Source organism: Carcharhinus amblyrhynchos, chromosome 33 (assembly GCF_965287045.1).
Source record: "Carcharhinus amblyrhynchos chromosome 33, sCarAmb.v2.hapA, whole genome shotgun sequence".
Classification (NCBI taxonomy): Eukaryota; Metazoa; Chordata; class Chondrichthyes; order Carcharhiniformes; family Carcharhinidae; genus Carcharhinus; species Carcharhinus amblyrhynchos.
Window position 1 is genome coordinate 15621696 of NC_137356.1, and position 20895 is coordinate 15642590.

Below are 20895 nucleotides of genomic sequence, written 5' to 3' on the forward strand. Positions count from 1 at the left end.
TTGTCCCCATGTGGCCCCCACCTTGATGGTGCCCACCAGGCAGTGAGTCCATGGAGTCCAGGGCTGAGCACAGATCCAGCAAGGTTTCCATGGTGGTTGCCTATCTTCCCAATGGTGACCTCGACACACTCACATATTGGAACCCTGACATCAGACAGAACACAGATGGACTCCTCCATCATTTGCTCTAATTTACTGAGTGACTATTGAATCTCTGATGTTCATAGAATCCTACAGTGTCTAAGAGCCCTTTCGGACTATCGAGTCTGCAGCGATGCACGAAAGGGCCTGACCTGACCGCCTAATCCCATTTGTCAGCATTCGGCCCATAGCCTTGAATGTTATGGTGTGCCAAGTACTCATCCAGGTACTTTTTGAAGGATCTGAGACATGCTGCCCCCACCATCCTCCCAAGCATTCTGGACTGTCATCACCCTCTGGGAAAGATGCTTTTCCTCAAATCTCCCCTAAACCTCCCACCCCTTACTTTTAACTTGTGTCCCCTCATACCTGACCCTTCAACGAAGGAGAACAGCTGCTCCCTATCCACCCTGTCCATGATCCTCTTAATCTTGTACACCTCGATCAGGTTGCCCCTCAGTCTTCTCTGCTCCAACGAAAACAACCTGAGCCTATCCAACCTCGCTTTATAACTTAACTGTTCCATCCCAGGCAGCATCATAGCGAATCTCCTTTGCATCCCCTCCAGTGCATTCATATCCTGAGATTCCTTAAGAATGTTTGAAAGTTGGATGACTTATGCTGCTGGAGTGGATGAGGTCACTTACGCTCTTCCTGTTCAAAATGGTGCTTCAGATACTGTTGTCACCCATGTTGACCTGCTCTGCAACAGCCTCCCAGCCAGAGACGTGAGGTTGGTATGCTTCTTGAAGCCATCCTGAGATACAGAACACACTTGTGCACCTGCTGTCTTCTAATCAAGGCCTCCAGGGCCTAGTGGGTGAATAGGAATGCTGCCTTCTTCTTGGAGCCTTTGGTCTTCTTCTTGTGGCTGGAAGATATCTCTGCATGTGCCCTGAAGACAGGTAAGGCTGGAGAGTTTGTTTAAATATGGTACCTACAGCTTGCATCCTGCCAGCTGAGAGCAGGTGGACAAGTCAGCTCCTGACCCACCAGGTGATTTGGCCCAATACAGACCTATGCATAACTAATGAGCTTCCAAATAGTGCAAGTTTCAGCCATTTCGGCTAGCGAAGTGGACAGATAGGGTGAAGAGAAATAACCGCTTAATGATCAGCTTAATATATGATAGTCCCATCAAAAGTCTGATGGCATCAAGGAAGAAGCTGAGCTTGAGTCGGCTGGCAGGTGTTCTCAGACTTTTGTATCATTTTCCTGATGGAAGAAGATGGAAGAGAGAACGTCCGGCCGTGCTCACCCTGAAACTGGAAAATTCTGCCCGAGGCCAATGGACTTTTCCATGGCCTGCCCCCTCGCCTGTCTGATTCCTGTGGTGAACAGAACTGGAAAATTTACCCCAGTATGTCCAAGACATGTGGGGTCCTTAACTATGCTGGCTGTTTTCCTGAGACAGCGGGAAGTGTAGACAGAGTCAATGGATGGGAGGCTGGTTTGCGTGATGGATTGGGCTACATTCACAACCCTTTGTAGTTGCTTGCAGGTCACAGCAGCAGTCACACCAAGCTGTGAAACATCTGGAAAGGATGCCTTCTATGGTGCATCTGTAAAAATTGGTGAGAGTTATAGTGGACATACTGAATTTCCTTAGCCTCCCAAGAAAGCAGAGGTGTTGGTAGGCTTTCTTAACTATAGTGTCTGCGTGGAGGGACCAGAACAGTTTGCCGGTGCCCTGGACACTTGGAAACCTGAAGCTCTCAACCATTTCCACTTCACCCCCATTGGTATAAACAAGGGCACTACACTTCCTGAAGTTGATGATTCTTTCCTTCGTTTTACTGACATTGAGGGAGAGATTATTTTTTCTGCACCATTTCCTCAAATTCTCTATCTCTTTCCCGGACTCTGTCCCATCATTTTTGAAATCCGGTCCATTACAATGGTGTTATCAGCAAACTTGAAAATCGAGTTGGAGAGGAATTTGGCCACACACACTCTTAAGTGCATAAGGAGTATAGTAAGGGGCTGAGGAGGGCCAACGGGCCTATTTCCTGTGCTGTACGATTCTTTGAGGACAAAGCCTTGCGGGACACCAGTGTTGAGGATAACTGCGGAAGAGGTGCTGTTGCCTATCCTTACTGATTGCAGTCTGTGGGTCAGGAAGTCTAGGATCGCAGCTGCAGAGGGAGGAGCCAAGCCCTAGGCCATGGAGTTTGGAGATGAGTTTTGTAGGATAATAGTGTTGAAGGCTGAGCTGCGGTCAATAAATAATTGTCCTCGTTATCCAGGTGTTCGAGGGTAAAGTTTAGAGCCAAACAGATGCAAGTAGATGGTATCTACTGTGGACTTGTTGTGGCAGTAGGCAAACTGTAGTAGACCCAGGCAATCTGGGAGCCTGGAGCTGATGCGTGTTATGACTAACCTTAGTAATAATGATAGACATCAGGGCCACCAGACAGTAGTCATTAAGGCACTCTGCCTGGCTTTTCTTTGGTATAGGGATCATCAATTCAGTGAAAGACTCTCTTTGGTCTGTCTGAAACTTGTTGACCTGACCATATATTGCAGATTGGCACATTCCAAACCCCAGGACTACACGCTGGGGATGCACTAAAGATTGGGGTAGCCATCGCAGAGAGACAATGGGGGAAAGTCTCTGACTGAGGCTTTCCTGCCATAATAAACTGAGGGGAGGGGCTTGGGCTATATGACTTATATTGAAAATAATACGGAGAATATTACGTATACCACAATTGTAGGAAAGACCTCAGAGTGCAACTTGATCTATGTAGACAACTTTAATGACCATTTTGAAATGTCAGTAATATTTCTTTGATAGACTGCAATGCAATGTATGTAGACAGCCTGAACCTGCACTTTGTGTCACAGCCACTTTGAAATGTTTTGATTTGATTTATTATTGTCGCATGTGTTAACATATACTGAAAAGTATTGTTTCTTTATGCACTATACAGACAAAACATACTGTTCATAAAGAAGGAAACGAGAGAGTGCAGAATTTAGTGTTACAATCATAGCTAAGGTGTAGAGAAATATCAACTTAATGTGAGGTAGGTCCATTCAAAAGTCTGATGGCAGCAGGGAAGAAGCTGTTCTTGAGTTGGTTGGTACATGACCTCAGACTTTTGTATCTTTTTCCCCACGGAAGAGAGAACGTCGGAGTGGGTGGCGTCCTTAACTATGCTGGCTGCTTTGCCGAGTCAGTGAGAAGTGTAGAGTCAATGGATGGGAGGCTGGTTTGCGTGAAGGATTGGGCTTCATTCACGACCTTTTGTAGTTTGCAATGTTCTTTCAGATATTTTATAAATAAAATGTTGTTTGCAAAAACAATTTGCACCAGTTACACTGAAAATTATGTTCCGAAGACTCAAGAGGACAGAGATAGGCTGTACAAGAAGACTGAAAAGGAATAATGAAAACAATTGTTTTGTTGAGAAGCGAATAGGAGGCCAGTTATCCAGAAGTTGTGGAATAGAAAGGTGCAGAGCCTTAAGTGGGAGATTTAGGAGTTTCAGAGTAAAGTTGCAAGGGTTTTGTTGGGAGCGGGTTGAAAGTGGGAGGCTACTTTATTTTTCACAGCGAAACAGTGAAAGCAGTGGGATAGAAGGAGAAATGTGGATGTTAAGAGGTGAAAAAGTGTTCAGACATAGACCAAAATTTTCCTGTTTTACCTGCTACAGGAATCTTAGGGGGCGAGACAAAAAATTTGGCAGACCATTCGGAGGTTCACTGAGTTCGGGAGACTGGGAGGGAATTTCCAGGCTTTAGGCACTCGTGGCCAGAGAATCCTGCTCAGGGTTTTTAATTTACATTCTTATCTGGAAAGAGGTGCCAAGGCAAATGAAAGACTGAAGGTACAGGTATAAGAGTTGATGTAAAGGGAGGGATTGAGGCAAGACAGGAAGGAGGGTGATAACTTTGATGGAGTCAGAGATGTGGGGAGATGCAATGAATGCAGAGAAGTTAATCTCCCTGGCCTTTTCTTTAAAGGAGCTGAGATCTCAAAATGGATGCTGAAAAGCCTTGTGATACAGGGTTATGGGTTCAGAGATCCAGTGTTTCAGATGAAAGGCTGTTTCTAAACCTAAACTAATGTGTCCCAAGTAAGACCTGCAGGTGCTTAAAGAATGAGTTCAAAGAGGGGGCAGCAGTGTTCATACAGTAGGAAAGTTATCTCAATCACCAAACCACCAATGGCACGGTACCACAATGGTTAGCACTGCTGCCTCACAGCGCCAGGGACCCAGATTCGATTCCTGGCTTCGGTCACCATCTGTGCGGAGTCAGCACGTTCTCCCCATGTCTGCGTGGGTTTCCTCCGGCAGTCCAAAAGATGTGCTAGTTAGGTGCATTAGCCATAGTAAGTTCTCCCTCAATGTACCTGAACAGGCGCCGCAGTGTGGCGACTAGGGGATTTTCACAGTAACTTCATTGCAGTGTTAATGTAAGCCTACTTAGGACACTAATAAATAAACTTTAAACCTTAAAAAAAAAATTAAACTAGCTTGGTTTGGAAAAAAATCAAGGATTCCATTTATATAGCACTTTTTATAGCCACCAGACATCCCAATGCACTTTACAACCAATGGAATGGTTTTGAAGTGCAATCACTCTTGTAATGTAGGACATGCAGCAACCAATTTGCACACAGCTAGCTCCCAAACAGAGCAATGTGATAATGACCAGATAATCTGATTGAAGGAGTAAATATAAACCAGAAGACTGGCAATAACTCCCCAAATTTCTTTATAATAGCACTATGGATCTGTTATGATCTCAGAAGGCAGACGAGAGTGCCTTGGTTTACTGTCCCATCCAAACGATGAATCAAGTCAAGTCCTTCCCCAAGGAAAGAATGGATTAAAATGAACTGAAGGCAATGGAAGAGAGAATTGGATAAGATGAAAAACAGATAATATTTAAAATTATTAATGTCAAGTGGTACAAAACCAAGAAAACAATATCAGAATGAGCAACTGGATAGGTACAGAAGGATCTAGCTAGTATTTACAGAGGGAAGGTGAAGTTAATACAGATAAATGCAAAGTCTTGCAAGTTGGGAAAAAAAAGGCACATACTTAATTAATCACCAGGGGGAGATGCTGGAAGATGAGGGACTGATGAATTATATACTGATTACGTCTGGCCCCTGCAAAGCTGTAACCATCACGACAAAGGGTGGGATATTCCAGTCCTTCTCACCAGCGGGATCTCCAGTTCTGCCAAAGATGATTCCTGCAGTGGGATGGGCGAACCAGTCAAACATTGCAGACATCAGTGGGATCAGAAGATCCCGCCAGTGGCCAATGGTTTGCCACCTCTGCTGCTGGAAAACATGATGTGGATATGCCGGCGTTGGACTGGGGTAAACACAGTAAAAAGTCTGACAACACCAGGTTTTAGTCCAACTGATTTACTATCAAACCGGGTAAACACAGTAAAAAGTCTGACAACACCAGGTTTTAGTCCAACCGATTTACTATTTACTAGTGAGTTTACTATCAAATAAATCGGTTGGACTAAAACCTGGTGTTGTCAGACTTTTTGATGGAAAACATGCCACCAGAAGTTGAAGGAGTAGCTTCAGTAGAAAAATCCTATCCTATTTGGCATCTGGTACAGAAGCTTCCCTCAGAGCCACCCCAAGATCTTCAACCGGGACTGGGAAATCTGTGCAGTAGGAAAAATCTTGCCTCCTCTAACTGGGGACCATTTATTAGCAAATGCACATCATCACCTCACAGCTGGGAAATTTTCTGGAGATAGTATTTCATAGAAATGGCATTCATATCTTTTATAATGGGCTAGGCTAAAATGGAAGATACCTGAAGATATTATGAGGAGTGTTAACAATGTTTTCTCTCCCTACAGATGCTACCAGGCGTGCTGATTTTTTTCCAGCATTTTCTGTTTTTATTCTGGAAGATACCTGATCCAGTTCAAACTATATTATTGCCATATTTACTTGGCCATATTATTGCCAAGTAAAGTGCAACCTTTCTGAATTATTAATTCATGTATTATTTTCAAGCATATTACTTTAACAAAGTAAACAGTATTATCAAGTGTTAGCAACATATTTGAAATGTACAATTCATAGAATTCCTACAGTGCAAAGGAGGCCATTTGGTCCTTCAAATCTGAAGACTCTCTGGTAGAGCTTCTTTATCCAGGCCAAAACCCTGTATTACACCATGACCCTATGTTTTTACCCGCTAATTCCCCTAACCTACACATCTAAGGGGCAATGTAGCATGGCTATCCCACCTAACCTATGCATCTTTGGATTGTGGAAGGAAACTAGAGCACCCGGAGGAAACCTACACATATTTGGAGAAAATGTGCAGACTCCACACAGACAAATCATCCAAGACTGGAATTGAATTTGGGTTTCTGATGCTGTGAGGCAGCAGTACTAAAAGGGTGAAAGATTTCCTTTCCAGAAAGGCATCAGGGAACTATATTGTTTTAATGATAATCAATGATATTTAACAGACCCAATTACTAAGTCTACCTTTACATTCCAGATTTTATTAATTGAATTTAAATCCTATCAACTGCTGTGGTGGGATTTGAACTCAAATCCCCAGAGAATTAGTTTGGACCTCTGGTACAGGGTGCAGTGACATTACCATTACACTACCATGCCCCTGTCCCCAAAAATGCCATCATCCCTGCAGAATATCCCCCCCCATTAATGTGACAAACTATCCAACAAATTGCTTGTTTTACAAGAACAAAAGCTAAAAGCGCTGTGTGAAGTGTCACCACCTGTGATCGAGTTTCTTTGCAAATTGCATTGTGTGCTTGCAAACAAGTGAATGTGCTTTTCCCATAGAGTCATATGCCCAACTTGTCTATGCTGCCCGTTTTTTTTGAAACCCCTAAGCTAATCCCAATTGCCTGCATTTGGCCCATATCCCTCCATACCCACTGTACGCATGTAAACACTTTTTAAAAGACAAAATTACACCTCTACGACTACCTCTGGCAACTTGTTCCAGACATTCACCACCTTCTGTGTGAAAAAATTGCCCCTCTGGACCCTTTTGTATCTCTCCCCTCTCACCTTAAACCTATTCCCTCTAGTTTTAGGCTCCCCCACCTTTGGGAAAAGATATTGATTATCTAGCTGATCTATGTCCCTCATTATTTTATAGACCTCCATAAGATCACCTCTCAGCCTCCTACGCTTCAGAGAAAAAAGTCCCAGTCTATCCATCCTCTCATAATTCAATCCATCAAGTCCTGGTAGCATCCCTAGTAAATCTTTTCTACACTTTTTCTAGTTTAATAATATCCTTCCTATAATAGGGTGACCAGAATTGCACACAGTATTCCAAGTGTGACTGTTCCTCCATACTCGACATAGTGAGAGAGGTTTAAGGATTCAAAGAACAGCACAGCACGGGAAACAGGCCTTTCGGCCCTACAAGCCCACGCCACCCATTTTAACACTCAGTGAGTGCCTTATTCAAGTCCTTCTACCTACGACTTTTATCTACATCTACTTGTACATCTAGTGGACTCCACAATAAAGGAGTGCAAATTTAGGGAATTATATGTGTGCCAGATTAAGGGAGATCCAATTTAGGGACAACTTATTGACACCAATCAGCCTAAAAGCACATTTTTGGGGTGTGGGAGGAAACCGGAGCACTCGGAGAAAACCCACGCAAGCACGGGGAGAATGTGCAATCTCCCACAGACACCAACTCAAGCCGGATATCCGACCCGGGTCCTTGTAAACACTGATAGTCACTGAGCTGTCGTGTTGCCCATCAATTGATCCAGTTTAAGCGTATACTAACGGATGTGAAGCACTAGGCAACTCTCGAAGCAACATCCAAGAGCAGCCCTCGCACGACCCACCGCATGTATGCCACTTGTTGGCCAACAAGGTGGACTGAATCGCCTGTGGATGTGAAAAGGAGACATCAATAAACATACAACAGACTATACAGACATTAGTGGAAGATCCCCAATAACTCCAATGTAAGAGACAGGTGAGCCTTAGAATTTGTTGGACAGCCGATAGGAATCTATTAATTCCCAGGAACGTCCTGAGGCTCTTGATCTTCAACGAGAACATTTCTTTGTATCCCTCTATCTCCAGTCTGCTCATGTGCCTATCTAGGTAAGTCTTAAACAACCCTAGCTTATCTGCCTCCACCACTCTACTTGGCAGTGCATTCCAGGCCCCCACAAACCTCTGTGTGAAAAACATCCCTCTAACATCTGAGTTATACATCGCCCCTCCCTCACCTTGAGCCTGTGACCCCTCGAAATTTTCACCTCCAACCTGGGAAAAAGCTTCCCACTGTTCACTCTATCTATACCCTTTTAAGTGATGTTTAAGTTTGACTTTGTCACTGAAAAGGAGTTCTGTTTTCATGTTTTGTTTAAAAGTTTAATTGATGACAATTACCAAGTTCTTCTATCTATTTGAGCAGGTTTACAAGCAGATGCTTATGGTCTGAAATTGGCTGTCATCCCTACCTTGCATCAAGAAAACGAGAGCGTAGGATCATGACTGCTTCACACGTGCTCTGTTTTAGCTGCATCTGGATGGTGCTGAATTTCCGGTGGATTATAGAAACCATACGTTCAATCTCCTTTGGTGAGATAGGTCTGGTCCGACTTTGTTCACGAAGCAAATTCATAACATGCGTGGTAAATTCACTACATGCCTGCAGACATAACACACCAGGGTCAGAATATGCTTCAACAAGGTATTCACAAGATGAAATGCACAGATGGGTGCTAACTACAGCATTTTTCATTCCTTCACATCTGTTAATTAGTCAGCATGTAAAGCTCTAAGCACTTAGGGACCAGTGTATGGATGACAGACAATACTTCAGAAGAAAATGTTGCACCACACAGTGTTTATCCCTGAGAAGGAATCCTTCATAGGCTTGGATTAAGCCTGTATTTTTGCAGAATATAGAAAGCTTTTCAAAGTTCACTAATGCTGTTAGGAAGTTCTTCAATGTTTACAATCACCGCAAGTTGAAACATGCCTTCAAAACATTCGCTATCAAGTACCCGGCATCCTGCTAGACATGTAGCTCATCTGGAAAGGCTTCTCCCCAATATTATATCCCCCACGTTAACTGAAGATGCTTATTGCTGTTTGCAGAATTTTGAACTGCTTAGCTTTCAGTTAGTCCAATACTATAATCTGTAACACTCTTGGAACTGTCAGAAGTCAAATAGGAGATGCTACACTGGTCGCACAGTTTGCAAACTGAACTGACTTCAGTGATGTAGCCTGATGGCAGTGTGGAAGTTTCTAGAACATGAAGTACAAAAAATGACAGAAAGATCTAATTATTAAAAATCTAGTGCTGTTCACACTTTGTGCTGACAAAACCTTTGTTTTTCTCATTAGATTTTGGATTGGATTTTGCCATTATAAAATGTGTTTATTTCACAAGGAAACTGCCTCTACTGCATATGTCTGTAATTACAACCTGACATGTTTACATAGGAAATTTCCATATACATATGTACACATAGGAATTCATAATGAAAACAGCTGACATGAGGTACATACAGACACATGGGCAGCATTTGATGCTTGCCCCAAGGTGGGTTCTGGGGCGGGGGGGCGGGGTTCAAGGCAGGGCAGGGCAGGATTGGGGGATTCGGCCTGGAAATCCACCTGCCCAAATCCAGATGCAATTTCATGCTTGGGAAGGCAAGGGCTTGAATGGGAGACTTAATGGCCAATAAAAGGCTTTATTCCCACCTGGCCTCAATTTTTTAGATGGCAGGAGAGGGTGTGGGTAGAGTAGGAAGTGACATTTACACTTTCCCATCTCGGGCAGAGACCTTATTCTGAAGGCCCCCTCAGAGTTGGGGCGCGTACCCTCCCCAGGATGTTGGAGCTCAGGAATACCTGCCTCCAACCTCCAGCCGAACAGTCACCATACTTAAAATTCTACCCATGATTTTGATAGACACGGATGCAGTAGCTGAGTAAACTTTCTCCACTTCACACTTTAGTCTATAAAATGATAACATTTGCCAGATTAATTTACCTTTAGGCAGCAGTAGCTGTGCTACAAATAGATCTCAATAAAAATAACAGTTTCTTTGAACAGTTTTGCAATTTAGCTTCTGCTATTATCAAGATTTACATCAGTTGCCATTTTCCAGAGATTATGTAGGAGCCAATTGTAGGTCAATAGTTTACTGTTGACAGTAAATCAACCTGAAACTTTCTTTCAGCTCTGAAAAGTCAACTCTGTTTTTCTTTCTCCACAGATGCTGCCAGACTTGCTAAGTATTTCCAGCACTTTCTATCTCTATTTTATATCAAACATTTCATATATGGAAAATAGAAGGAGTAGGCCATTTACAATTTATATAGATGATTTGGAGTTGGGGACCAAGTGTAGTGTGTCAAAATTCACAGATAAAACTAAGATAGGTGACAGAGCAAAGTGTGCAGAAAGTCTGCAAAGGGATATTGACAGTCTAAGTGAGTGGGCGAGGGTCTGGTAGATGAAGTATAATGTTGGTAAATGTGGGGTCATCCATCTTGGTAGGAATAATAGCAAAATGGACCATTATTTAAATGGTAAAAAAAATGCAGCATGCTGCTGTGCAGAGGGATCTGGATGTCTTTGTGTAGGAATCTCAAGGAGTTGATTTGCAGGTGCAGCACATAATTAAGAAGGCAAATGGAATTTTGTCCTTCATTGCTAGAGGGAAGGAGTTTAAAAACAGCAAAGTTATGTTGCAGCTGTGTAAGGTGCTGGTGAGGCCACACCTGGAGTACTGTGTACAGTTTAGGTCTCCTTACTTGAGAACGGATATACTGGCACTGGATGGAGTGCAGTGATTCCAGAGTTGAGAGGATTGGCTTATGAGAGGCTGAGTATACTATAATCATTGGAATTCAGAAAAATGAGGGGAGATTTTATAGAAACATATAAGATTATGAAGGGAATAGATAAGATAGAAGTAGGAAGTTGTTTCCACTGGCAGGTGAAACTAGAACTAGGGGGAATAGCCGCAAAATAAGGAAGGAGCAGATTTAAAACTGAGTTGAGGAGGAACTTCTTCACACAAAGAGTTGTGAATTTGTGGAATTCCCTGTCCAGTGGAGCAGTTGAGGCTACCTCATTGAATGTTTTTAAGGCAAGGATACATACATTTTTGAACAGCAAAAGAATTAAGGGTTATGGTGAGCAGGCAAGTAAGTGGGGCTGAGTCCACAAAGAGATCAGCCATTATTTTACTGAATGGCGGAGCAGGCACGAGAGGCCAGATGGCCTACTCCTGCTCCTAGTTCTTATGTTCTTATTCGGCCCTTCAAGCCTGCTCCACTGTTCATTATGATCCTGGCTGATCATCAAATTCAATATCCTGATCCCGTCTTCCTCCTCCCCCATATCCCTTTAGCCTCAAGAGCTATATCTGATTTCTTCTTGAAATCCCACTTTGTTTTGGCCTCAGCATTTACACCCAATCACCACCCTCTGGGTGAAGAAATTTCTCCTCACTTCAGTTCTAAAAGGTTTACCCTCTTTGTTTCACTTCTTGTTTAAACAGATTTTAATGAATGGATTTGTTTGAGGTATGGGATTTGAATTGGAATTTGATGTTGGGCTGTATAACCCTTCACATTATTTGGTTACATACCTGCTCATATTTCTCCAGCTCCGAGTGGTAAATCTGTCGGATTTGTGTGAGTTTGGCTCTATAGTCGGAGTGCTCGATGGAGTTGTCATTCGGTGATCCACCTGATGCTGCTGCCGCGGCTGCAGCTGCTGCTGACCCTCCGCCTTTCTCAGGCCCAGACACTCCTTCAGCCAACAGCATGTTATCCAATCTCATCAATTGTGGATCCGGGGGCTCCTCTTCCTGGACACCTCGAATACTCAGCACTGTGAAGAGAAGAAGAAGAATGTTACAGTCATTACAATGGAAACATCCAACAGGGGTGGGGGTGGGGTGGGGGGGGGAATCACTTTGCCTCTAGCTACAGCTGCCAGAGCTTTTTAAAGTTTATTTTACTATTCACAAGTAGACTTACATTAACACTGCAACAAAGTTACTATGAAAATCCTCTAATCACCACACTCCTGCATCTGTTCAGGTCCACTGAGGGAGAATTTAGCATGGCCAATCTGCTTAACCAGCACATCTTTTGGACTGTGGGAGGAAACTGCAGCATCCGGAGAAAACCCACGCAGACATGGGGAGAGCGTGCAGACTCCAAACAGTGACTCAAGCTGGGAATCGAACTTGGGTCCCTGGCGCTGTGAGGCAGCAGTGCTAACCACTGTGTCACCTAACACAGCACATTATTTTTCAGTACATTCTGTACAACCCTCACCCATGCCTGCATACATCTAGATTTGACCAATGCAATACACAACTGGCTGGTCTCCATAAAGCTGAGGTCATACGCTGCCCGTGTCTTACAGCATGTCCCACACATTCCCATTTTGTTTCAAATCGGCCTCCCCTATCTCAGCAAAGCCTTTCAACACTATGGCCCTCTGAGATATTAGCCATTCTCTTGCGCATTCCCAAATCATAACTGTGCCACCAAGTGGTTGTGCCTTCAGTTGTGTCGGCCCCAAGTCTTGGAATTCCCTACGTGCATCTCTTAAAGCTTACCTCCTCGATCAAGCTTTTCATCACCTGGCCTAATATCTATTTATGTGACTCAGAGTCATTGAGGTTTACAGCAGGAAAACAGGTCCTTTGGCCCAACTTGTCCATGCCTCCCAATTTTTAATCACAAAACTATTCCCAGTTACCTGCATGTGGCCCACTTCCTTCTACCCATCTTACCCATGTAACTGTCTAAATTCTTTTTAAAAGATAAAAATGTACCCACCTCTACTACTATCTCTGGCAGCTCGTTCCAGACACTCACCAATCTAGTCTAAAACTAGAGGGCATGAAAAAATTGTCCTTCTGGACCCTTTTGTATTTCTCACCTTAAACCTATGCCCTCTAGTTTTAGACTCCCCTACCTTTGGGAAAAGATGCTGACTATCGACCTTAGACCTCTATAAGATCACCCCTAAGTCTCTTATGCTCCAGAGAAAAAAAGTCCTAGTCTATCCACGCTCTCTTTATAACTCAAACCATCAAGTCCTGTTACATCCTAGTAAATCTTTTCTGCACTCTTTCTAGTTTAATAATATCCTATAATAGGGTGACCAGAACTGTACACAATATTCTAACTGTAGCCTTACTAATATTTCGTACAAGTTCAAAAAGATTTCTCAACTCCTGTATTCAATGTTCTGACCACTGAAACCAAGCATGGCAAATTCGTTCTTCACCACCCTGTCCACTGTGACTCCACTTTCATAAGAACATAAGAACATAAGAAATAGGAGCAGAAGTAGGCCATCCAGCCCTTCGAGCCTGCCCCGCCATTCAATAAGATCATGGCTGATCTTTCAAGGAGCTATAAACCTAAATCTCTCTGTTCTATAACTCTCCTCAACTCCCTACCATTAACTGAGTAAGTTCTGCCTTGGTTTGATCTACCAAAATGCATCACCTCACATTTATCTAAATTAAACTCCATCTGCCATTCAATGGCCCACTAGTTCAACTGGTCAAGATCCCGTTGCAATCCTAAATAATCTTCTTCACAGTCCACTATGCCGTCAATCTTGATGTCATCTTCAAACTTACTTAAGTACGCTTCCTAAATTCTCACCCAAATCATTAATATAGTAACAAATGACAGTGGACCCAGCACTGATCCCTGAGGCATATTGCTGGTCACAGGCCTCAGTTTGAAAAATAATTGTCTACAATCGCTCTCTGTCTTCTGTCATCAAGCCAATTTTACATCTAATTGGCTACCTCATCCTGGATCCCATGATGTTTAACCTTCTGCAACAACCTTGTCAAAGGCCTTGCTAAGGTCCATGTCGACAACGTCAACTGCACTGCCCTCATCTATCTTCTTGGTTACCCCTCCAAAAAACTCAATCAAATTCGTGAAACATTATTTTCCACTCATGGTCAGCCATGCTGACCGTCCCTCATCAGTCTTTGCCTCTCTAAATGCCTGTAGATCCTATTTCTCAGAGCACCTTCGAACAACTTACCCACTGTAGACATTAGGCTCACTGACCTGTAGGTCCCAGACTTTTCCCTGCAGCCCTTTTTAAACAAAGGCACAACATTTGCCATCCTCCAATCTTCAGGTACCTCACCTGTGTATGTCGATGATTCAAATATCATTACTAGGGAACTCGCAATTTCCTCCCTAGCCTCCCACAACCTCCTGGGATACATTTCATCAGGTTCCAGGGATTTATCTACCTTGATGCACTTCAAAACTTACAACACCGCCTTCTCTGTAATATGCACACTCCTCAAGACATCACTATTTATTTCTCCAACTTCCCTAGCAGCCATCAGTTACATATTTTGTTCCATAATGCAGCTGGAAACGCCTTGGGACGTTTCATCACATTAGCCAGCAACACACACACCCACAAATGAATTGAAAAATGATACTATACAAGTTGTTGTTGTTGATGACATTACTGTAATTTAGAGGGAGATTCAACTTACACTCTGAAGAAACATTTAATTCTAATTTTGAACTATCTTGAAATAATTCAAAATAGATCTTTTAATTAACTGTAGTATTTTATACAGTTCTGGGTGGCCCACTACAGGACACATTGGAGAGAATGCATAAGAGGTATACAAGAATGATTTCAGGAATGAGAAACTTCAGTTATGAGGATAGATTGGAGAGGTTGGGACTGTTTTCCTTGGCGAGAAGGCGGCAAAGAGCAGATTTGATAGAGATGTTCAAAATTATGAGTGGGCTGGACAGAGTAAACAGGGAGAAACTGTTCCCGCTCGGAAAAGGATCGAGAATGAGACAGCACAGATTGAAAGTGATTTGCAAAATAAGCAAATGTTATGCAAGAGAAAACTTTCACACAGCGAGTGGTTAGGTCTGGAATACACGATCAAGGCATTCAAGAAGGCATTAGATTTTTTTAAAAAATAGAAACAAAGGTAAAGGGTGCAGAGAAAAGGCACTTGATAATGCCCATTTGAAGGGCCGGTGCTGACAGGATGAGCCAAATGGCCTCTTTCTGCCCTGTAACAAACATATCTGTGATTCTGTGAAAATAGCTAAATGAATAAACTCTTCCCAAATGGTCTAGTCAGCCTTGGCTTGTGCCCTGAGGTTTGTGTTCTGCTGGCTGTAAGCTTCCGTGAATGCAATATTCCAGAATTAAAACTTGCAATGGAGCTACTGTACAAATCTACCCACTCAGGTTAGCAAATCATTTCAAAAGTCAATACCTAGCTTATAATTTAAAGTGTGATATTGACATTTACCATTTTTACTTCATTAAAATTTTATATTTCTTCAAAATCCATATTAAAATTAAACTGCAATATTGAATTTTGACAAATGCTTTTAAAATAATGAAGGTCAATTCTCCCAGCATCAATAATCGGTTAAAAGATCTTAACGTTGATTCCTGATTAACTGATCCCATATTAAAATACTTCCATTTTTCAAAAACATCATTCTTCAGTTATGCATCGAGTAAAATCAGCAATCAATGCTACAGATTAGATTCAGAAAAAAATCCTAAACGTATTTTATAAACATTAGTTCGCACTGTATGATTGCTTTCTATGCTGGTTATGTTACTGTAGTGCTCAATGTGCACACGTATAAAGTCCGTAATGCTTGCTGCATGAAGATCATGAAGATGAAGATTTTGCTTATTGCGCTGATTGTTTTTCCCACATTTCCAGTAGAGGGAGTATGCCACTTTATTTAATAAACTGAGATGGGCAGTTGAATAGAATCTGAAAATACTTTCCACATGAGGCCCAGATCAAACACGCCACCAAATCATAAGACATAATGAATGACTTCCCTCCATTTTCCGCAATCAATTTTAAACCAAGTTACAGTCCTTTTGCAATTACCTTCAAGAACAGAAAGTCTGCCGCCAGATTTTGCACCACATAGAAATCTTACAGTGCCCATCGAGTCAGCACTGATGACAATCCCACCCTACCCCCCCTACTCCCACATATTTATCCTGCTAATCCTTCTAGCCTATGCATCCTGGGGCACCAAGGGGCAATTTAGTATGGTCAATGCACCCAACTTGCACATCTTTGGACTGTGGGAGGAAACTGGAGCACCCGAAGGAAACCCACACAGACAAGGGGAGAACATGCAAACTCCACACAGACAGTGACTTTTGCCGAGAATCAAACTTGAGTCCCTGGAGCTGTGAGGCAGCAGAGCTAACAACTATGCCGTCCCAAAATTGGAAGCTTTGGAATTTGATATGAATCTCCCTGTTTTTGCAATAGTATCACAAATGTTTGTTTCAAATAACAGATGGACAAATCAAAAATACGTTCCACTGTTTCAAACATGTGCTTGAATTTAGCGGTACTGCATCTAATTTACTGTTTGTGCCTCTCTAGCAGTGAATTGGAAAAACTGAAACACTTCCCTTTATATGCAAAAGGCATTTTTGGCTCAGTTTCAGGAATCAAGGGCAGCAATGCTGGAAATATACATCAGGTAAAAATAATCTTTTAAGAATATACAAACAATTAATGTGCGAGGACCTTCCTCTATCTTGGATTTTAAAGGTCTTAAATCTCTTAAAAATGCTGGCTGACCCATTTCATGGTTTAGTGGTCTGAGGTATTTAACAATAGTAGTTTGTTTTTCTTCTTGTAGCTTATGCAAACACTTACAAGCAGACAGTGTGACCTCGATACTTAGTGACATCTCATCACTCCAACAACAATTTTCTTCTAAACAAAATACCTGACAGGCTTTATATAGAGCACAGCAAAATTCTGGGGTTTGATCAGCAAACCAGACAGACAAGTTTCTTTCCGCTACAGCTGTCTGTCAATGTCCCTCTCTCTCCCTCCAACTGTCCATAAACCACGACCAAGCTAGCTCCAAATGTTTACAGCCAGTAATGTGAAAGCAAAATATTGCGGATGCTGGAACTCAAAAATTAAAAAGAGAAATGCTGGAAACAAAGGCAAAATATTGAAGATGCTGGAATTGGAAACAAAAACAGAAAATGCTGAAAAATCTCAGCAGGTCTGACAGCATCTGTGGAGAGAGAATAGAGCCAAGGTTTTGAGTCTGGATGATTCTTTGAGGCTCAGGACGGTGAGCAAGGCGGAGAATTGAAATGACAGTAACATCTAAGGTATGTGTGTGGACAAAATGGAGATTGCTTTTGTTTTCAGATGGCATCCATTCATTACTCTGACATTTCCACCTCCTCTAGACACATATTTTCTTATTCCGTGTTCCATTAGCCTTTCCTTCAAGTCTTGCACCACCAACTACTTTGAGGTTTAATTTCCCCCATTTTCACCTTAGACTTACCCTTTGACTTTTTCTCCTCACCTCTCCCCCCTTGTTTAAAATCATTACATTCCTAACTTTTCTCAGTTATGATGAAAGATCAGAGACCTGAAACGTTAATTCCTGATTCTCTCTCCACAGATGCTGCCTCATCCACTGAGTGTTTTCAGCATCTGCTGTTACACATGCCTGCAGAAACAGGCAATGTGATAGCACAAACTCAACTTGGATACCTATCTTGGACTAGCTTTTATAGACACGGTGACAGACCTATCGCTCAGAACAACAAAAGCAGAGCACTAGATTAAGAGTTCCTGGTGCTCTGGAAACATCCAGAGAACCATGAGCAGCCCAATCCATTATATTACAAACCTGAATAAAACGCATCAAGAAAAGGCCTCAATAATGTTTATACACTGTTCATAATAAAGGGTAAATTACAATGCTTTAACTTATAAACTCTGGTAGGTAGCTCAGCTTTAACTGGGAGTCTCACGACAGAGACCCCAAAGGCCCCTGTGTTATCTCAACCCCGTCAAAAACTTTAGAACCAATTTGGATCCAGTTTTCTCACAATGTTTCTCCCTCTTGGCTGCTCAACCTCTTAGATATTTATATAGGCAGACATAACAATATAACATGTTAAGTTTTACATTTTGCACATTCCCTGTGCTTACAGGAATATTGTGTCATATAAATTCTGTCACACTGACAGTCTGCTTTAAGCTGAGATATGTATCCATGATTATATGACGCTTAATATTATGCTTCACTTTCAGTCCTCCCAAAGCTAGGTGTCGCTGTGGCACTATTTCCAAATGTACCTCATTGTCATAGCATTCTCTCATGTCACTTCCTCTCATGCAAACTCTTGTCCCTGACTTCTTACTGCTAACAACCAGCTGTGTCCCTACCTTACAATTTTTTGCTCCCATTGTTTTTTATTGTGTTTCTTCTCCTGTTTTCCTTTTTTTTAATGCCCAGTTCCTTCTTTCTTTGCTACCTTGTCCGTATCTTTTTAAAAGCCCAATAGCTTTCCACCATTTCCCTGACCATCTGTATTCTCCAAGTGCCAGTTATATATACACCATTGCTCTGAGCCTTTCCACATTCTGACTTGCTCCTGGACCTCCAACACTTGGCTCCCCGCCTCCAGTCATTCTTGCGCAAATACAGAAAATTTGCAACTTAAAAATGAGACTGCTGGTTTCCCAGCCCAGTGGCAGCTAAGATTCAACAGACAGGGGGGAGGAGAGGATAATGGTGACAAATGAGATGTCAAACCAAGCTGCTCTCTCAGATGGACACAGAAGATCTTCTGGCAATATTTCGAGGAGGAACAGGGGAGCTCTCCCCTGTGTCCTGGCCAATATTTATCCTGATCAGTCAACATCCCAGAACAGATTATCTGGTCATTATCATCTTGCTGTTTGTGGGAATGTGCAGTGCACAAATTAGCTGCTGTATTTACATCAGTAAGTACACTTCAAAAGAAACGTCATTGATTGTAAAGCACTTTGAGATGTCTGGTGATCATGAAAGCCACTACATAAATGGAAGTCTTTTTTTTGTTTACAGAAGGTTCGGGTTTATAAGTGATAGGATGAGATAGTTATTATGTTCCAGATTTTTTGATTAACTGTATATAAATTCTGCCAGTTGCCACGTGGGATGTGAACCCATTTCCCACAGCATTAGACTGGTTCTCTGGATTACCAGTTCACTACCATCTCTTTCTCTCTGCCTCGTTCTATTCTTCAACGCTAATTACTCTGAACTTGTCCTGTGATCCTCTTTTTTTTTGTTTCTGCCTGTCCTCATCAAAAGGGGAAAAAGTAAAGTAAAGCTTATTTATTAGTCACAAGTGAGGCAATGAAGTTACTGTGAAATTCCCTGAGTCCCCACAGTCAGGTGCCTGCTTGGGTACACTGAGGGAGAACTTAGCTCAGCCAATGCATTTAACCAACACGTCTTTCAGAATGTGGGAGGAAACCGGAGCACTTGAAGGAAACCCACACAGAATGGGAGAATGTGCAAACTCCCAATAGACCGCGTCCCAAGCTAGGAATTGAACCCGGGTCCCTGTGAAGCAGCAGTATTAAGCACTGTGTTACCATGCGGAGAAATGTGATAAAATGGAGCTAAGATCATCAAGACAGGGTGATGCAGCTAGGAAGAGAAGGAATGGTGGGAATGGAATGAAAGGGAACCCACAGGCTGTGGGAAGCAGATATGGAGCAAGGAAATACAGACCATCTCCTCCAAGTTGCTTTCTACTAATGTCCTGAAATTCATTATACTAAAGTAGGCCAAAGAACCTGGCTAGATTCTTTCCCAATGGCTATACCTTCACTTTCAAACTACAAAATGAGCAGAAGAATGAATGAGAGAGAAATCAACGTGAGAGAGAGAAAGAGGAGGAAGAGAAAAATGACAAATCGAGAGAGAGAAACAAAGACAGGACAGTGAAAAGGAAGGTGAAAGCCAGATAAACAGACAAGACAGGATGGACTGAAACTAAAAAATACGAAGTGGATCATGTGACAAGTTCAGCATAATGAGTATTAAAGAATATAAACAGACAGAGGAATTGGTTCCAGGTAAGATAAAATAGAATCATAGTATGTCTACAGTGCAGGAGGCCATTCGGCCCATTGAGTTTGCAGCAACCACAATCCCACCCAGGTCCTATTTCTGTAACCTCACGTATTTACCCTGCTAATCTCCCTGACAGTAAGGGGAAATTTAACATGGCCAATCAACCTAACCCACACATCTTTGGACTACGGGACGAAACTGGAACATCCAGAGGAAACCCACGCAGACGTGGGGAGAACATTGCCCGCACAGACAGTGGCCTAAGCTGGGAATCGAACCCGAGTCCCTGGCACTGTGTGGCAGCAGCGCTAACCACTGTGCCACCATGCTGCCCAACAGGGCGTCTGGAACCAGGCCTGGGAACAGAAAACAAAGCAAATTGCAAAATTTCACCAAGAAACAGTCTTGAGTGATGTGAAAGATTTACTGCCATGTTAAGTGACTATGTATGAAACACTAAATTCAGAAACACTCCCAACAGTTTACACACATCTAGCGTAGTGCCCCATCAACGGTTGATCTACATCTTTACACACTTGGTCGTTGTCAGCATACTATCAAATAGCTTTTGATGAAGAAAGCAGTAAGCTAACTAAATGTAACTGAATTGTTTGGCTAAAATTTATCTACCCATCATTTGGAGTCTCACACAAGCATAAGAGATGCGTGGGGAAAATCCTGAGGCAAATCAAAAGGATTGGACCTTGGACAGGCTTGCGATAGGAAAAGGATTGAAATATGAAACCACCAGATAAGAAAAGAAAAACTTGGGATAGCCCATGGAT

General features: G+C 42.4%; 1 protein-coding gene across 4 annotated transcripts in view; it reads right to left on the reverse strand.

The window, feature by feature from the left end:
- Positions 1-20895, reverse strand: part of pbx4 (pre-B-cell leukemia transcription factor 4) — a 366564-nt gene that overhangs the window by 64895 nt on the left and 280774 nt on the right. For all 4 annotated transcript variants that reach the window (XM_080216684.1, XM_080216681.1, XM_080216682.1 and 1 more), the window contains 2 exons: positions 11776-12020; positions 8620-8810 (listed from right to left, as the gene is read on the reverse strand). In XM_080216684.1, coding sequence (XP_080072810.1) covers positions 8620-8810; positions 11776-12020 — 436 coding nt within the window. The remainder of the gene's footprint in view (positions 1-8619; positions 8811-11775; positions 12021-20895) is intronic.